Source organism: Pyrenophora tritici-repentis, chromosome 1 (assembly GCF_003171515.1).
Source record: "Pyrenophora tritici-repentis strain M4 chromosome 1, whole genome shotgun sequence".
Classification (NCBI taxonomy): Eukaryota; Fungi; Ascomycota; class Dothideomycetes; order Pleosporales; family Pleosporaceae; genus Pyrenophora; species Pyrenophora tritici-repentis.
Genome location: NC_089390.1, coordinates 2,735,376 through 2,753,934, shown reverse-complemented (window position 1 = coordinate 2,753,934; position 18,559 = coordinate 2,735,376). Strand labels below are relative to the sequence as shown.

General features: G+C 49.8%; 6 protein-coding genes across 6 annotated transcripts; 4 read left to right on the top strand and 2 right to left on the bottom strand.

Annotated features, from left to right (window-relative positions):
- Positions 1–257: 257 nt before the first annotated feature.
- PtrM4_011070 (60S ribosomal protein uL1) lies at positions 258–1,015 on the top strand (the record flags this gene model as incomplete). Its single annotated transcript, XM_001931047.2, has 3 exons — positions 258–441; positions 495–574; positions 626–1,015. 3 exons carry the CDS (start codon positions 258–260, stop codon positions 1,013–1,015), a joined length of 654 nt encoding a protein of 217 aa, XP_001931082.1.
- A 1,003-nt stretch (positions 1,016–2,018) lies between these two features.
- PtrM4_011060 (caffeine-induced death protein Cid2) lies at positions 2,019–2,663 on the bottom strand (the record flags this gene model as incomplete). Its single annotated transcript, XM_001931046.2, has 2 exons — positions 2,019–2,533; positions 2,597–2,663. The coding sequence occupies 2 exons, from the start codon at positions 2,661–2,663 to the stop codon at positions 2,019–2,021; spliced, it is 582 nt and encodes a 193-aa protein (XP_001931081.1).
- A 445-nt stretch (positions 2,664–3,108) lies between these two features.
- PtrM4_011050 (CDC9, ATP-dependent DNA ligase) lies at positions 3,109–5,978 on the top strand (the record flags this gene model as incomplete). The annotated part of the gene is made up of 3 exons (XM_001931045.2): positions 3,109–3,134; positions 3,230–5,168; positions 5,217–5,978. The coding sequence occupies 3 exons, from the start codon at positions 3,109–3,111 to the stop codon at positions 5,976–5,978; spliced, it is 2,727 nt and encodes a 908-aa protein (XP_001931080.1).
- Positions 5,979–7,881: 1,903 nt separating this feature from the next.
- On the top strand, positions 7,882–10,560 carry PtrM4_011040 (Dimer-Tnp-hAT multi-domain protein; the record flags this gene model as incomplete). Its single annotated transcript, XM_066103005.1, has 1 exon — positions 7,882–10,560. One exon carries the CDS (start codon positions 7,882–7,884, stop codon positions 10,558–10,560), a length of 2,679 nt encoding a protein of 892 aa, XP_065965207.1.
- A 1,242-nt stretch (positions 10,561–11,802) lies between these two features.
- On the top strand, positions 11,803–13,109 carry PtrM4_011030 (uncharacterized protein; the record flags this gene model as incomplete). Its single annotated transcript, XM_066103004.1, has 2 exons — positions 11,803–12,066; positions 12,093–13,109. The coding sequence occupies 2 exons, from the start codon at positions 11,803–11,805 to the stop codon at positions 13,107–13,109; spliced, it is 1,281 nt and encodes a 426-aa protein (XP_065965206.1).
- Positions 13,110–15,457: 2,348 nt separating this feature from the next.
- PtrM4_011020 (uncharacterized protein) lies at positions 15,458–16,634 on the bottom strand (the record flags this gene model as incomplete). Its single annotated transcript, XM_001931044.1, has 2 exons — positions 15,458–16,520; positions 16,570–16,634. The coding sequence occupies 2 exons, from the start codon at positions 16,632–16,634 to the stop codon at positions 15,458–15,460; spliced, it is 1,128 nt and encodes a 375-aa protein (XP_001931079.1).
- Positions 16,635–18,559: the final 1,925 nt, after the last annotated feature.

Below are 18,559 nucleotides of genomic sequence, written 5' to 3'. Positions count from 1 at the left end.
CGCAAGCAATGAGATTCAAGTCTGTATATTTTAAAGAGACTTGTATGAAGTTATCAGTTCCCAATGTGAGACTTTCAGAAGTTCCTTGTAACATCTATCGTGTGTGTCGCACTAAAGTGGCCTAGCGCCTATCTCACTAGCGGCTTTTTGCCCACAGTAAATCGACCGCCACCTGCACTGCGCCCTCTTCTCTTCAACACCACCACTACAGAGACCACCAAAGGAACCGATATCCTCTGGGAGACACATTAGCCAATATGTCGAAAATCTCTGTCGCCGGCGTTCGTACGAACGTTCAACAACTCCTTGAGTACTCCAACGAGACCAAGAAGAGGAACTTCCTCGAGACGGTCGAACTCCAGATCGGTCTCAAGAACTACGACCCCCAGCGTGACAAGCGTTTCTCGGGAACCATCAAGCTCCCCACCATCCCCCGTCCTCGTAAGTCGAGTCTGGTACAAGAGTGAGAGAGACCGTAGACTAATGCATTGCAGGCATGAGCATTTGCGTTCTCGGTGACCAACACGACATTGATCGTGCCAAGCACCATGGTGTCGATGCCATGAGCACCGACGTATGTATTCCCATTAGTCGTGCGCTTGAACAAACCTAACAGTCACAACAGGACTTGAAGAAGCTCAACAAGAACAAGAAGCTCATCAAGAAGCTCGCGAAGAAGTACGACGCCTTCGTTGCCTCCGATGCTCTCATCAAGCAAATTCCCCGTCTCCTCGGCCCCGGTCTCTCCAAGGCCGGCAAGTTCCCTACACCCGTCTCTCACGCTGAGGACCTCGCCAACAAGATGGACGACGTCAAGTCCACCATCAAGTTCCAGTTGAAGAAGGTTCTGTGCATGGGTGTCGCTATTGGCAACGTCGGCATGACTGAAGATGAGTTGATCGGTAACATCATGTTGGCCATCAACTACCTCGTCTCGCTGCTGAAGAAGGGATGGCAGAACGTGGGCTCCTTGACCATCAAGGCCACCATGAGCCCCCCCAAGCGCCTGTACTAGAAGGCCGGTCGTTACGTCTGCTGGGTTATATCGTGGGTGCGTCTTCGAGAGATGGCATGCTACTGTTCACGATCTTACGGATATCTCGATGGAATTGAATGATGGGTCTAGCTAGCTTGAATGCATGCATGAACCCATATCTTGCCTTGACTTGACTTGATCTGACTCTTGCCCGCCATGTGATGCTTTGCTATTCGCCTTTCGTAGTGAAGTCCGCACTGGATACGAAGTTTTTCCCGCACGGCCGCTATACATACCAGCCTCTCACCCAGGCCCTGCCCCACTTTGGGCCGAACTTTTCCCAGCAGAAAGTCTTAGTAAGCTGTGCCCACTAGCGGCTTGGCGCTGCATACATAACCTTGCGCAGCTCCGTCCCTCTCTTCCTTTCCTCATCATCAGTTGGTAATCTACATACCTAATATATCGTGGCTCCGCGAAAGCGGCTTGCTGAGAGTTGTCCCTATTCTCTGTGGACAGTTCTCCGTTCCCGGCCCCGTAGATCGAAACCGCCCGTCTTTCCTACCAATTGCAATTATCCGTGAAAAGATGGATTGGAGTTGTGGGATGGTGTGGGACATTCCCATGTTCTCATTTTGATGTATCTGAGAACATTCTGCGATGATGAGCAGTGAGCTTGAAGTGCCGATGCGAGCGCGTCTATGAGGGCTTTGTCGCGCAAGCTGGAGTCTCTAAGACGAGCTTTTAGTGATGTCGTGAAGCAGCTCGAAAAAGTTTTTGTGGGGCTTCTCCGCACATCGCGGCGCTGCTCTGTGCGATACTATCATCTTGCGCATCGACCACGGGAAAGTGTGTAGCTTTCTGCTGTAACGGTCTATTATGCTATTGAGAGTGTAATGTACAGTTCTACTTAATCGTCCATGATACTCTAGGTAGACGTTGCACGCGACTAACGCCATCGCTTATGCCTAAGGACATGTGAGTAGAGATGATATGCTGTATCTCCAGCGCGCTATGGAACGAACCTTCAGCTCTCACACCTACACTATCTCGGTTGTGTGCTCCTCCATTTGTCAAACGCAGCCTCGGCGGATTCGCTCGTCATGCCACACCGTTCGCCCACCACACCCCAGGTCCTCATCCGTATAATCTTCTCCACTGCTCTCTCGTTCCGCATCAGCATAGCCAAGCTCTCTGTCCTCGCCTCTTGGGGAAAGTAGCGACCCGAGTATGGGTCTAAGCGCTCATCTACCGTCCGCTCTCGTGCCTTGGAGTCCTCAATCTGTCGCAGTATGCTTTCTGGATCATCAGGATCCGGTGATATTGCTACACCAGCGCAATAGTCCAGTACGTCCGATCGTATTGCCCAACTTGGGAACAGTATTTTCTCCTTGAACCCTTCGCATTGCTCTGGTTGTAATGATCGCCCATGGCCAGGCGGCGACAATTGTCTTGTGCTCGTGGATGTAGGATCAAAGCCTCGTTGTGCGGGCGTTAGGAGGGCATTTAGGTTCTGTGTTATCGAGTCGTCAATGGTACCGCGTGATATACGGAGAAAGTCTGTGTTCAGCCAACTTTCGTATTAGTTAGTGAGCTGGATGTCAAGAATAGAAGGGTGCCGACCTCGTAGTGCAGTTTGGTTGAAGCAGAATTGTGGCGTGAGGCGTGGCTGCGCAGACGATTTCGACATGTTAGAAGACGGCGACGGAGGGAGAGGAGGAGACGGCTCCTTGTATTTCCAAAAGTAGTTCGCCAGTTCGAAGACAGGTACCGAGCTTATCCTGGGCCGAGGATTTACAAAGTCAAAAGTGATGATGATGGCTCTATATGTCGGCCTAGTCCATGTCGACAACTCAATGATGTCAGCAGGGATCGGGAGTCGGGGTCGTTCGATTTTCGCGTCGGGGCCAGGTCGCGTCGCGCTCTGAAAGTGCTGACTGCCGCCTAGGCTACCGTGCCCTTTCACCGTCCGGAGTATGCCCTTCCACCTCAATGCATCTTGTTGCACTTTATCACCACGATTGCCTCTGACTTGCTGGTCTTCCCTTCGCTCATTACAGTCTTCTTCTGTCTTCTTGCGTAACAATTGCCACCAACAGCCGTGGAGCGCACACCAGCATCACACTCTCGTAGTCATGCCGCCTAAGCAGGCTACTCTTGGGTATGTAAAGCCTTCTCAGACTACTCTAGGGTGCGGCGACATGCTGAGTCTTTTGTCCGATACTATGCAATACAATTCTAACTGTATTCTTATAGAAAGTTCTTCGGCAAGGCCAACGGCGACGGAGCGAAGCAGCAATCCAAATTGTCATTCTCCACCAAACCCAAGCCCATGAAGAAGGAGGAGCTACAACCTTCACCAGAAGATGTGAAGACGGAACAGAAAGACGAAGTCGATTCCGATGCAGACGTCAAGGCACCAGCCAAGGAAGAGGTAGAAGCCGACGGCGACGCCATGGAGGTTGACAGTACGACGTCTGAGACTGGGAAGAAGAGACAAATCAAAGAGGAGGAGGAGGAAGTAGATTCAGAAGAGGAGCCACCGTCGAAGCGTCAACGGAGGAAGCCTAGTGAGGATAAGGAGAAACCAAAAAAGAAGACAGCTGCGAAGCCAAAGGCCGAAAAGTCGACTGCGAAATCCAAAAAAGTGACTACGAAGTCTAGTTCCGTAGATCCAGAAGACGGGGACGTCTCTGCGCCGACAAAGGTAGCGAAGGGCAAGAAGAAAGCCGCTACCAAACCCAAGGCCGCTGAGGTGGACAGCGACGAGGCATCGGCACCTGCAAAAGTTGCAAAGGGCAGAAAAAAAGAGATTGAAAATTCACCAGCACCAGCAGAGGATGAAGTCGACTCGAACAAGGAGGAAGAGGATGTGCTTAGCTCAGAGGAAGAAGAGGTCAAGGTCAAGGCACGAAAGCAAGTACAAACTACACTTACTTCCAACACCAAGGACCCATACCCGGACTGGAAACCAGGCGAGCCAGTGCCGTACGCCGCACTCTGCACAACCTTCTCAAAGATTGAGATGACTACAAAGCGGTTAGAAATCTTGGCACACTGTTCGTTATTCCTACGACAAGTATTGCGATTAACACCAAAAGATATGCTGCCAACTGTTATGCTCATGGTTAACAAGCTCGCAGCCGACTACGCAGGTATCGAACTCGGTATCGGCGAGTCTTTGATCATGAAGGCTGTGTCTGAGAGTACTGGAAGAAATCTACAACAGATCAAGACTGACCAGAACGAGATTGGCGATCTGGGTCTGGTCGCAGCAAAGAGCCGATCCAAGCAGCCAACCATGTTCAAGCCCAAGGCGTTGACAGTGGAGGGTGTGCGTAAAGGCCTGATGGGCATTGCCATTGTAGAGGGGCAAGGTGCTCAAGGGCGCAAAGTTGACGGCATCAAGAAGTTGTTGTCGGCAGCAGATGCGCATAACTCCGGAAAGGCCATCGACATCGAGAAGGACAAGGGTGGTCCAAGTGAGGCCAAGTTCATTGTACGAACACTAGAAGGCAAGCTTCGATTGGGTCTTGCCGAGAAGACTGTGGTGGTGGCTGTTGCACAGGCCATGATCTTCCATGAGATGTCTCTGGAAGGCAAGACACCGTCGACAACAGATTTGGCAAAAGCAGAAGCCATGCTGAAGACTGTCTACAGCGAGCTTCCCAGCTACGAAGTCATCATTCCAGCAATGCTCGAGCATGGCATAATGAACCTGCGGGAGAACTGCCGCCTACAGCCCGGTGTTCCGCTCAAGCCTATGCTTGCCAAGCCAACAAAATCAATTACGGAGGTACTAGATCGTTTCGAAGGCAAAGACTTCACATGCGAGTACAAGTACGATGGAGAGCGCGCCCAGATACATTTCGTTGCTCATGATGCAGACATGGAATTGGCGACCGCAGCTCCCACTGCTGGTAAGAGTGATCGTGGCGTATCAAACATCTTCTCCAGAAACTCCGAGGACTTGTCAAAGAAGTACCCTGATATCCTTGCCAAGTTACCAACTTGGGTCAAAGAAGGCACGAAGAGCTTTGTGCTGGATTGTGAGACTGTTGCGTGGGACATGGTGGAGAAGAAGGTGTTGCCTTTCCAGCAGCTCATGACACGCAAGAGGAAGGATGTCAAGGTTGAGGATGTTAAAGTCAAGGTCTGCGTCTTTGCCTTTGATCTACTCTACCTGAATGGTGAGGTAAGTTTCGACTTGTACTCTTCACCGGTCTAATGCTAACCCAAGTAGGCACTTGTAACCAAGTCTTTCCGCGAGCGTCGCGAGCACCTCAACGAAGCCTTCATCCCCGTTGAAGGAGAATTTGCTCTCGCCAAATTCGGCAACACCAACGAGCTAGAAGAGATTCAAACGCTCCTCGAAGACTCTGTCAAAGAGGGCTGCGAAGGTCTCATGGTCAAGATGCTCGACGGCCCAGAATCCTTCTACGAGCCCTCGAAGCGATCGCAAAACTGGCTCAAAGTGAAGAAAGACTACCTCGCTGGTGTCGGAGACTCCCTCGATCTCGTGGTGCTAGGAGCCTACTACGGCAAAGGCAAGCGCACAAGCTGGTACGGCGCCTTCCTCCTCGCCTGTTACAACCCCAAGACGGAAAAATACGAAACAGTCTGCAACATCGGTACAGGCTTCTCCGAAGCCATACTCGAATCCCTCCACAAGACGCTTTCCGAAATCGTAATCGACCGCCCGAAGCCCTTTTACACGCATTCAACGGGCAATAAGGATCAGCCCGACGTCTGGTTTGAGCCTAGATATGTCTGGGAAGTTAAGACGGCGGATCTTACGCTCAGTCCCAGGTACAAGGCGGCCGCTGACGAAGTGGGTGGGGGTGGCAAAGGTGTGAGTTTGAGGTTTCCAAGATTCATCAAGGAGAGAGATGATAAGAAGCCTGATGAGGCAAGCTCGAGTCGTATGATTGCCGAGATGTATCAGAGGCAAGAGAGTGTAGGAAACAATAAAGGACCGAGCGCTGACGACGATTTTGAGTACTGAGAATGGGTTTGATGGGGACGGAGATGGGAGTAGGGATAATGACATGGAAATCTTATATTATGATATTATGCGTGCGTAAGAAGGAGAGGTGGTTATGCGTATATTTAGAGGGCTCATATCTTGAACTTAGATGTGAAATTCAAAAATGATGGCATTCTTGTTGTAGTTGTTACTATTGTTGCTTGTACGGGTTGATTGCACAACCATGTTTGCACTGGATGTGTTGAGGCATTGAGGAAATTATGTAGCGCAGGAATGATCTACTAGTTTCATTGCGAGTACAGTATACATAGACTATATGTGTCTCTTTTCTCATAGGATCAAGCAAGCATACAATGTGTCGCTGCTAACTGAAATTTGCTGAATGTGAGTGTGACATGATTTACTCCAGAAGGCGAGAATTTCACAAAGCCATGATGTAATGAGTCATGCGTTTGTGGGCCTGGGATTTATTCAGTATAGGGCATACATGTGTGATTGAGTCTTCGTTGATTTGCGCGCCAGCTAGAGTAGTCGCGATCTAGATAAATGTGGTTGTATGTGATCTGGTATATGTTCTGGTTGAGCATCATTGGTAGTTAACTCCGTCTTGCCATGTTGTTTTGCGAGCGCGGCGTCAAATCTTGTGATCCGTAACCTTGAGTCGTATGTTGATAGAATTAAACCAGAGGGTGTTTGATAACGGAATTCATATGGTTTACTCTCTTTCTACGTTATGTTATCAAGCATGAGACGCCACGAATGAGATAAATTTGTCAGATGTGACAGTTCACTCCATGCATACTAACGTTGACCTGACACCAAAAGCTCTCTATTTTTCCGATCTATACGGTAGCTATGACTCGCCTCCGAGATCGCACGCCTTCAGAATGGCTGATCTGTAAGAAAACCATGTACCTATCCTACTCAAGCCCAACGCTAAGTTATCTTCATGCCAACCCAGGAAACCCGTTGCAACTCCCTTCTCTGTATGCTGTGTTTTATTTCCTCAGCGAGCTATGAAGCTGCTGATCATGAGATTGAGTCGTACATCCATAGGGTTGACTCAGGGGGCGGTGGATGACTCTGAATCCTGACCTATACGCCCATGCAGACCAAATTCGGCCTTATCTTCAGCATGACCACATCTCGCTTCCCTTGACCATACAAAATAAGCTAAGGATACTATGCCTGCAACAGGCTGCAGCATGAATACCTATGTGCAGTACCCACATAATCGTAATTACCACTTTCTCTGCATACACTCCAAGTCCAGACCACACCACTTGCCATGCTATACCGTAACATACCAAACCTACCCGCCCATGCATATCACATCCCCGTATTCCGTCACTAAGCATATATAAGTGGGTTCTCCCTACTTACCATGGTAGAGGTAGGGTGGTGGCTAATATCTACTATGAAAATCGCGGTATGCTCCGTGAGCAAGGTTGTCAGTAATCAATATCTCATCAATATTGTTGTTTGATTTGTTTGATTCGGAGCCAACCAACTAACCAACAGTTAGCCACTGTATTTCTGTCAATCAATCAACCAATCTTGAGAACAAAATGTTGATAGGATTGGTGTTGTTTGATAGTAAGCGAGGGAGGGGGATACCTAGGTGAGGCCTCTGGGATAGCTGCTCAACGACGAATTCTTAGTGTTGGATCTTGCTTACTAAGCCTACTCGCGTGTAAGTTATATGACCTAGGTTCCATCCCATCTCTCACTCACTCCAGGCTAGTACGTACGAGGCTTAGCGCCCACAACGCTAGCTGGCAGAGACATAGATCTCAATTCCTGTAGCACAATACACAACACGATTCACACATGTTCTATTCCTAGTGCTACTGACATCAGGCTTATAACATTTAACAACACCTTACTTTCTCGCGGCTCCGGCTTACTTTTAGCCTTATCCATGCCCTCTATACCAGCAAAACGCAAGCCCGAGGCTGCCGAAGAAGCTGATACTCCCTTCAAGCGAGCACAACGTACGCGCAAACCTACGCTCAAAGCGCTGTTGGGTGACGGCAGCCAGCCAACCCAGCCGATAGAGCTGCCAGAAAGTACGCCGGATCCGCCTACAGAGCCGCCTACACAAGTTATCGAGCCGCCCACACGGGCTATTGAACCGCCATGTAAGCCTGTACAACAACCCGAGGAGCGCCCTCGGCGGGCATCACCACTGCCTATTTTGGCTGCCTCACAAGCCTCTCGGCTCACTGATGAGCCAGCCTGGGAGTCGCAGTTAATGTTTGATAAGCCAGAGGACTCTATTGTACAGCCTTTAGCTTTCTCTAGCGCTGCCACTGAGGCTTCGGTGGAGGAGGATAGCGCTGTGAGCGTCGATTTTCGCGACTTTGAGGGCGTCGATTGGTCGCGATTAAAGGGGTTTGTCGCGCCGCTGAGCACTCCACGAGGCAAGGCAAGCTGGATTTTTCAACACGGCTGGCGTGTCTGGAAGGAGGGTACTCACCACCCAGATGAGTTGTACTTTGTGTGCAAGTACTGTCATATTCATAAGCTACCTAATGGTGTACACCGAGTAACGAAGTCAACCACTGCCGCCAACGGGCACCTCCAGCTTGATAAACCTGGTCATCGGCTCAGCAAAGATGGTCCAATCCTAAGCAAACCTCTCCGCAAACATGGACAACAATCACTTCGTCAGGCAGCTCTAAGCGGTGTCAAATTTAGTCTAGAGGCGTACAAGACTATAGGAAACTTCGACGTACAAGAATTTCGGCAGGCAGCTGCGCTCTGGCTGGTCGACAACAACAGACCACTCCGCGAGTTTGAGACGCCGGCTTTTCGCAAGATGATCAGGCTTGCTAATCCTGAGGCAGAGGCGGCGTTATGGAGGTCTCATAACAGCGTGTCAGCGTTCGTGATGAGGTTGTACAGTTGGCTACGGCCTCAGGTGGTGCGCGCGTTGGCTGAAGCCGAGAGCAAGGTACATATAAGCTTCGATGGGTGGACGACAAAAGGCGGCAAACGTGGCTTCTTTTCTGTAGTTGCTCACTACGCCAACAGTAAGGGCGCGATAGTTGACCTACCCATCGCGCTGCCGCAGCTGGTGGGTGCCCACACTGGTGAGGCGATAGCTGACGCTGTAACCAAAATCCTGCAATCCTTCAGCATTAATCGCAGCAAACTCGGCTACTTTGTGCTCGATAACGCTTACAATAACGACACCGCTGTTAACAAACTCGCCGCGATGTACCACTTTTCTGCCTCCGATCGCCGCCTCCGCTGCGCTTGCCACATACTTAACCTTGTTGGCCAAACGATTATGTTCGGGAGGGATGCTGACGCGTATAACAACGCCCTGGAGAACACAAAGATGGAGGATTTTTACATGAAGGAGTGGCGGAAAGAAGGACCGCTTGGCGTGTATCTTGATATTATCAACTACATCAACACGCCGAAGCAGTGGAGTATTTTTGAAGATTGCCAACGCGAGGCAGTTAACAGCATGCCCACAGGCGCCAGCGGCGGCACTCGCGAGCCAATTAAGCCGTGTGTTACACGTTGGAACAGCTATTACGACTGCTTTAAGCGCGGAGTTCAGCTCCAACAAGCTATCAACGCATACGCCACGTACCACATTCGCGAGACTGAACAGGCTGACGAACAGGCAGCTATTAGAGGAAACAAGCTGCCTGATGTGCCGCGGTGGATGAGGTCAGACGGCCTTACGGCGGCTGACTGGGCGGTGATTACTGAGTACATGGCGATACTGCAGCCGCTCAAGTTTGCTACAGATCGCCTCCAAGGCCGCGGCAAGTGTGGCCGTTTTGGCGCACTCTACGAGGTCATCCCAGTATTTGAGAGTGTGATAACTGAGCTGGATGCACGCCTTCGGCCATACGAATCGGTCAACCACGAGCCATCTGAGGCGCCCGAAGATCACATCCCGATCAACCTGCGAGCCGCGAGGCGAAAAGCGAGCAATTACTTTACTAAGATCCTCCAAAGTCCCATTTACTACGCAGCTACGGCACTACATCCACGATATAAAACATACTCTAAGCGCTTCTGGCGCGACAAACCTACACAATTGAGCACCGCGCACGCGAAGTTTCTGCGGGTTTGGGCTGCCTACAAGCCTGCCGCTGCTGCCACAACACCAACCCCTGCGCCAAAACCTACCATGAGCAGCTTTGACGACGCTATCGACGCTATACTAGATGAGGACGGCGAGCATACATTGGAGGTGGAGGATGAGTACGATAGCTGGTTAAAAGAGCCTATGTGGACGTCTGATCAACACAAGGAGGGTCCAACAGCTGTACAGTACTGGTTATCGTTGAAGCCGAAGTATCCACATCTTTCACGATTGGCGATCGACGTGTTGACTATACCCGCCTCCAGCTCTGATTGTGAGCGCGTTTTTGCGGGAACTGGCGATATAATTGAGCCACAAAGGCGGAAAATTGGCGCGCAGTTACTGGCTGCTTTGGTGTGCTTGCAACGGTGGACTCGTGCAGGTTTTACAACACCAAGCACGACAACAGCAGCAAAGCATACTGATGAGGAGCTCACGGAAGAGTTTGCGATAGGAACGTGGGAAGAGCCGCCTGCAGAATTGTCATAGAAACGTCCCTTCAGAACCTTAAGTCTATCAATATTCAATCAATCAACCAACCAAAAATTGGCTCTTCAGTCTCATCAACTCAAACAAACAAACTGTAGCCCTAAGAAATGAGCCAGTCAATCAACATCTACGCCTCAAATGTTGGTTGTTTTGTTTGTTGACTTCTCTGTCCGTGAGTAGGGTGGTTTAAGTGGAAACTTAAGTGGACTCCTTGTTCCCCTTGTTTGCATCCGGTAAACTCGCTAGGTGCGGCATATGTATGCTACTGCGTTGCCTGACCATCAACACCCCACCCGCCTGTGATGGGTATATCCACAGACCCGCACATTTGAACGACTGATATGTCATGAGGTGACCATATCATCTTATACACCTGAGGCAGACGAGTAAAAAGTTTCAGGCGACTTTGCCGGCTTGAGTATAATTCGCGAGCGGGGGCACTAGGTGCGAGGACGTTCGGTTTTGGGAAAAGATTTAGAAGGTGTAACTAGTAGTTGCTGCAGTTATAATAGACTCGTGGTGGATGGCGTCATGTTGGTGATTGTTTTGGGGTGGTTGCTTTTGTGTATGGGTTGGAATGGTATACATTGTTAGAACAAGGTCTCCTCTGGTGGTATGACTACCATAGGCGACCGAGTAGAGGTCCGAAAGGTAACCCTGTATTGGATTGAACTTCACTAAGAGCTATTGTTCTATCTACTTGTTGTTATGATGATCTTAGGACGTACATGACAGATCATCATTCCGCGTCGGTCCTTCTGCTCGGGCTTACTCCACGAACCTCACCTCGCCGACCTGGACTGAACCTAACATATTCTTAACATACATCACTATTTTGCAATTGTTCCAGCATGATTAGTGATACGTGAAGAATGAACATGCACATCATCACCTGCAACCATGATTAGCCCGTAATTTCGTCAACGTGGGCGGCGCTCCCTCCCGTCCTCCACTGGGATGCGATACCGACTCATATACCCGGTCCTATTGACCTACGGTGTGGAGAACAACGACTACAGGGATCTGCCCGAACGACCTGGCGAACGTTTTTGTGCGCTTCTTGGTCCCGCCGAATTCGGACATGCCAATCAAGGTCACATGCTATTTTTATTTGAGATAGGTACGGAGGTGCCTTTCAAAAGTTTTGTCTGACGCTAATCTCGGCGCTTCAGCGCAACTCTTCTTGGCGCAACTCCCCACCTTTGAGCTGAGCTGTTGATCAGTCGTAGTCATCTATCTACTATGGCTCCTAATACTGATTCTTTTACCCGCACCTTAATTGTAACATTGAAGTCACCTCCTGTTGGCAAGTCAACGTCACAGATCTCAGAGCTGACTGGTGTCAATCCACGTACAGTCGATCGTATCTATAGTAGAGCTATCGCTGCTGGCTTTGAGCCAAATGTCCTCCCTCTCAAGATCCTCCCACACCACGTTCAGGATGCCTCTCGCTCTGGTAGACCTGCTAAGCAGACAGAAGAGGTGAAGGAGCAGATATTCCAACAAGTACGACGCGATAGACATGACGAGAGAAGACCTGCGCTGACGTTGCTGGTGGGCTCAGTCTCAAAGGAGTCGAAATCTCTGCCTCTACCGTCTGGAGGGTATTGAGAGAAGCAGGATACAAGAAGACCAAGCCAACGAGGAAGCCTGGGTTGACACAGGAGATGAGGAGTGCTCGTCTTAAGTGGGCGATCGACCATAGAGACTGGACGTTGGAGGACTGGAAGAATGTTATCTGGACAGACGAGACGTCTGTAGTGATCAACCACCGACGTGGAGGCTATAGGATCTGGAGGAGAGCAGACGAGAGAGTAGTTAAGAGCTGTATCCGTGAGAGGTGGAAGGGATACTCTGAGTTTATGTTCTGGGGCTGCTTCTCGTACGATAAGAAAGGTCCATGCTATTTCTACCAGCCAGAGACGAAGGCAGAGAGAGAGGATGCTGCTTGTCGGATTGAGCAGCTGAACGCTGAGCTTGAGCCTCTACAGAGAGAGGAATGGGAGCTGTCAGAGTCTATGAGGACAGGGCTGCGCAATAAGCGTGGCAGGAAACCTCAATGGAGATGGACAGAGAAGACAGGCAAGCTGGTGCGTACGTCTGGAGGTGGTATAGACTGGTGGAGATATCAGACCTGCGTTCTAATCCCAAAGCTGATTCCTTTCGCTAAAGAGTGCCTCCAAGATAGACCTCAGACTATCGTAATGGAGGATAAGGCACCTAGCCACGCCCACCACTATCAGAGTGTGGTCTATCGCCTGCACGACGTTGAGAGACTACTCTGGTGTGGTAACTCGCCAGACTGTAACTGTATTGAGCCATGCTGGTTCTATATAAAGAGAGAGACTACAAAGAAAGGAGCTCCGCAGTCAAGGGCTGAGGCAGTCAGAATCTGGCAGAACTGCTGGAGATATCTCTCGCAACTTAAGATCCAAGCTTGGATTGAGCGAATTCTTGTACATATTCAAAAGATAATTGAGCTACAAGGTGGCAATGAGTACATAGAGGGGAGAGACAAGCCTCGGCTAAGGCGGCTGTACTTCGGCTGAATTATTCTTGGCAGACAAAACTTTTGAAAGGCACCTCCGTAGGCTATGACCATCTGATTTCAACTGCCGTGACCATTTCCTTAGCTGTGGAAATGTACTAAATAATTTCATACTTTCTAGTGTTAAACGATCATATGAGTGTGGATAAGGATTCGGGCGCTACGACTGGCCGATACGGCAGCTACGGGACGGGGGTGATGTATGGTTCGGATAGAACAGCCGCTGTTGCACAGAGGTGGATTGGGTTAGGGAAGAGGAGGGGAGCTGAGAGGCGTGGTCCGCGGACCCGTAGTTAGGCCGCGCGGGAATTTGGGAAATCGAATTCCCTGGGATCGACGATGCGCGAATTGGTAACTCTGCCGACAAGCTTACTTGTCGGGTTATGCACCGAGCCATCTTTCTCTTTCGGATAATTTCGTCGAGACGAACGTTTCCGTTAATCCTGTGGGCTGTGGGGTGCTGCATCTTTCAGTGTTGGCGGTCTTGCGTTCACTTTGAAATACGGCCGATTGAATCCTTCTGCTAAATAACGTGTCAGATGAGTGGAAGACAAACACTTCTAGAGCACAGTTCCACTCGCAATCAGTCAGTATCGACGGGATTATAGCCGCCAATGACAATACGTACCATGATGAAGGGGCCAAGCTTCGCTAAACGAGGCCCTCTGCCATGAGTAGTGGTTTTGTGGCTCCCGTCGAACACTACGTAACCAGTCAGGAGAGTGTTTGAAGTCGGAAGCGCCATATAGCCGGCGCCTGATGGCGAGAAAGCCTCGCCAAAATGTGATCCTTCTATAGCATGAGACAGCAAAGCTATCGGCGATGATGTCCAAAGACGTGAGCCACACCCCAATTTCGTTCGTGAGACGATTGCGGCAAACGGGAGCTTCGGGAGGGCGCCAAGGCACACATGCATAGATTGGATCATAACACATGGCAAAGCTTCGGACCCCCATGCAGAAATTGCATCCCAAAGCCCATAGCCGAGCGCTGACCAGGTGCCTACTCCACCTGCAGTGCGTGCCTACAATACAGGGACCAAAGCAAGCAGTCCGGTGGTGAGGAGGAAATGGCCCCATGAAGGATTGATTGGCGGCCTAGAACCGAAGTTCTTACATATCCATGAGTGGGAAAATCTGACAGGACACAGCAGTGGCAATAAGAAGGAACTCGATACGAATCGAGTTCCGAGTGCCTACTTTTGCTGGCTGAGCGGATTTGGTGGTGGGTAATGTTCGATCATCGGAAGAAGGCAAAAGCGTAAATGGGTACCACACTCCAGTTCCTTCTCAGTTGTACAAGTAGGTAAATCGCCATGGGAGCAAATCCTTCCTTCTCTGTCTTGATGAGCACAACAACCCGTGAGTTATCTTCCTCTCAGACCGCCCCTTCTTTGTTCCGGGCTTCTGGGCATCAAGTTTCCATGCCTTACACTCTCTACATGCTCATGTAGGGATCGATCTTTTACCCTTTCAAGCAATTCGTTCAATGCTCCAAGTCTGCTCTCGCTCCAGCAGGCACTACCCTTGTCCAGCCCATGTTGGAGTGTGCGTAATGGAGCCGCAACAATGTGATTCAGCTAGTCTAGGCGAAGGCGCTCCGACTCGTCCTATTCTTCGCTCACTACTTCCTGCGTCGTCACCCAGGAACGACGCTCCACACCCGCAATCAAAGCGGGCTCGCGTATCCCTAGCCTGTGCAGCTTGCAGGACTCGTAAAACCAAGGTACCCGTGTATCGCATCCTCAATCGAGTAAAACTGGCGAAGAAATCATCTAATCGCTCTACTTAGTGCAACGGCGAACGACCAAGTTGCAGTGAATGCTCGGCTCGTGACAGCGACTGCCGATATACCGAAACTGAAACTGCGCAAACGAAACGTAAACATCTGCAGTTGGAGGAGCTTTTCGAGCTGCTCAAGTCGCTGTCTGATAAGGATGCTTCGGAGGTTCTAGGGAGGATCAGAGCTGGCGCGAAGCCCCAAGATATCATTGAGTCTGTCAAACATGGCAATATGCTCATGCATTTTGCCTCCGCAATGGGAAGCAGTAGGGATAGTCCAACTAGCAGTCAAGTTGGAGATAGAGAAAGAAGTAGAAGTGGGAGTAGAGACAATGAGAAGCCGGGGAAGGATGCAGATACGCCGACAAAGGGTAGTTGAGGGGCCGGGACTGAGACCGGTAGACCGTTCTCTAGCTGGAGTAGCCTAGGCGTGCAAACGCATCGACTTTACAAAACAGATGTCAAGTTTGGAAATTCAAAATGGCCATCAACTGCTATCATTGTCTATCAAAGAGAACGCAAGCCTCGTCAAGCGCCAAGCTGGAAGGTCTGAGTTGTGAATTTCCGATTAGCCGGGCGAGACTTCTGTATCCGGAGCAGGGAATAAATGATCCCTGATCTGCTTCCAGACAATCGGCTGCAAACGGCTGCTTTGTCGGGATGCGATAGGATTTGCCAGTGTTGTAAGGGCGTTCCTGGCACTCAAGTTTGTCCTCCAGTCATCTTCCGTCCACTCCCAAACATCATCCTCAAGTAGTAGCCTTAGTTCAATACTCTCGCTATTGTATTGCACCCTGACGGTAAAACCCTTTTCTCTCAAACCGTGATAGGCGCGAGCGACAAGCTTGAGCATATGGATGTGAAACTCATCTTCAAAGTTCTCTTCTTGCCAAATGCTCAAAGTAATAATTCTGGCCCGTTCTTGAAAGAGCCTATGCCTTTCATTGTGCGAGATGATGCGATTCGTGCACGGGATAGTGAGGAGTGCCGTCACACTATCATGCGCCGCCGAAAGATACGCTTTCATGTCGTCCGTCATGACTAAGGAAGGGGCATCGTCCGGGAGGAAGCTTATTCTCAAGTCCAGGTTCCGTACCAGTTCTTCCAAAGTCAGACCTAGGCCAAACACATCTTTTTTAACGAATTCCTCCATCGACGTGTCCATTAGTCCACATTCAGCCACGGGGTTTCTCTCGCCTGTTGGTCGTAGGTCTCTCCCCACACCATCCTTGAATTGTATGAGCACTTCTTTCGCAAACTGCTCTCCCACAAACGCCTTGTCGACAAAGTGAGGCGGTCTGAGGCATCGGCCAAACCCCTCCAGCCATGGCGACTTGCTTACATCGTCGTCTTTCTTGAACCAACACTCATCGAACGAGTCCCACCAGTACAACAAGTCGCGGTTTGGGTCCTTTTCCTCGTCAAAGTCCCAGAGGTGCAAATAAACAGTATCTCGAAGTTCACGTGGCAACTTCAGCACGCGGGCAACGACTGCTGTGTTCGCCGCCCAAGTGTAATGCAGAATGGCGGCATGAAGTTTATCTGCCCAATCTTGGTGAATGGATAGCTTCTCAGCCTTTGAACATGTTGATTCGATTTCCGAGAGTGCTAATTTGCGATCGATGATGGTCCTATACATCGTATCAGGGTTGACGCATTGATTCATAATGTAAAACTTACTGCGATAGCTCCCGCTCGGCACACTGATGTGCATTCTCGCATCGCTGAAGGATGTCCGGATCCATGCGATGGTTGCTTACGATATGGATATCTTGATGATTTGCGAATAGGCGAGTCACTGGAGGAAGGAGCGACGGACGGTTGGTGCGATGATAAGCGTTCCTGCCTGGAGATGACTCATACGATTTCGTCTCAATCCAAGAGCTAATATTACGCCCTAGTATAAAGTCTCAATCAAGTAGCAATGGCACAGATGAAGTGCAAGTTGGTCGTGTTTAGCTCGGGGTCAGACTGCAGTAGACGGATTGCTAGGGTGTCCGCCACTTGGGCATGTCAGACGCGATGTTGGCGAAACTCAGGTCAAGGATGTTAAAGGCTGTAAACCTAGTAAATTAATACTATTGATGCGTGATTCGATCTTGCCAGAGTTAGTTGCTCAACTGAGGATCAGGAGAAGCTTCAGCCGAGGAACTGTTTCTACGTGTGGATGTGCCCTGCGCAGCCGCCCCTCACCTAGTGACATTTAAAAAGCCCCACTTGGTAGCCCCTCACTTGGTAGAGCCTACCAGGCTCGCCTTTTGCCGCTTTGCGTATTTTTGCTCAACATTATATTGCTATATTGTCTAAATTTTTCCATCAAAACACAATACCCCAAGGTGGTATGGTCTAGTGGTATGACGTCGCGTTGTGGCTGGCGGAGCAACTTGCTCCTGATCCAGATCCGCGCCAGCCTGGGTTCGAGTAAGCTCTTCCCAAATAATTGGTGGTCCTGAGACATCTTCTAACATGTCTACAGTTCCCAGTACCGCCAAAAATTGCGACATTCTTTTTTTGCTTTTGTTCGACTCTTGACGTATCCATACCAGACAAGGCAAAACGTATCTTTTTGCTCCTCGCACAGCCTGATTCGTTGTAGGGCAGTTATAACGTGTGCGTCAGTCTAATAAGCTATTTTGTTAGAAAGGTATGTGTACCAATCAACGCAGTGGCAAAGAGTGTTCACTTTTTGTCTCAACATATTTTAGTTAACGTGTTCCACCACCGAGTGCACGGCCCCACCGAATGCACGAACTTGGCACCCACAACCACCGCAAATATGAGGCTATACAGCCACCCATAATAGCTATTATCATGGGATTTTATAGTGTTGAGTTTCTGTGATATAGAGGAGTATATTAGGAGCTTTATATTACATAAGGAGCTTTTTGGGTGGCTTGATTAGCCGGCCGCGTCGGGTGAGCTGTGGAGCAGCCTCATTAATAACATGAGCAATCTTATCCACCACAACGATCTCCGTAGCTTTAGCAGGCTTGAGGCTTTGCCTCTTGCCTTTTTAGGATAACTTAATATCGCTTTAGAGTTATCTGTTAAGCTTCTTAGCTATCTTATCTTTCTCGCACTAAAGGACTTTCTTAGTAGCTAAGCGCTCTCTCTCCTCCTTCGCTGCAACTCGTTTTAGACGACGCTCTTTAAGAAGCTAAGCTTTAGCAAGCTTCTGCTGCTTACGAAGCTTGTTTGCCTCACTTTTTTGGTGTTGTAGCTCCTGCTCTTTAAGGTCCTTTTGCTCCTGGCGGTGACGCGCTTCTGCTACCTTATTGGGCGACCAGAGTATTGCTCCTCCATCATATTAAGTGGGCGGCTCGAGTAATAGCGCTTTGCCCCGCTGCCTACGCTTCTTCTTATTAGCTAGGGCCTCTCTAAGGTTGTTGTTCTCGTGTTGTAGGAGCTAATTTCTAGCTAAGTGTGAAGATCGTCCGAAGATGATCTTGGGTTGGTTCTCGGGGATGGAGTGATGCGATGGACACGAGGGGTGTATAGCACGATTGGTAGATCGATGTAATATACGGTGGGTTTGAGAATCAAGTACTAATCCTTAGATTTCGAAGTTGAACACAATGAACCGTAATGTTACACGGAGGGGTTATACTGCTCTTTCCTGGTCCGCACTAAGGCAGGTGAGTCTTATGTCGTTGGTTCCGCGTGGTTTGTC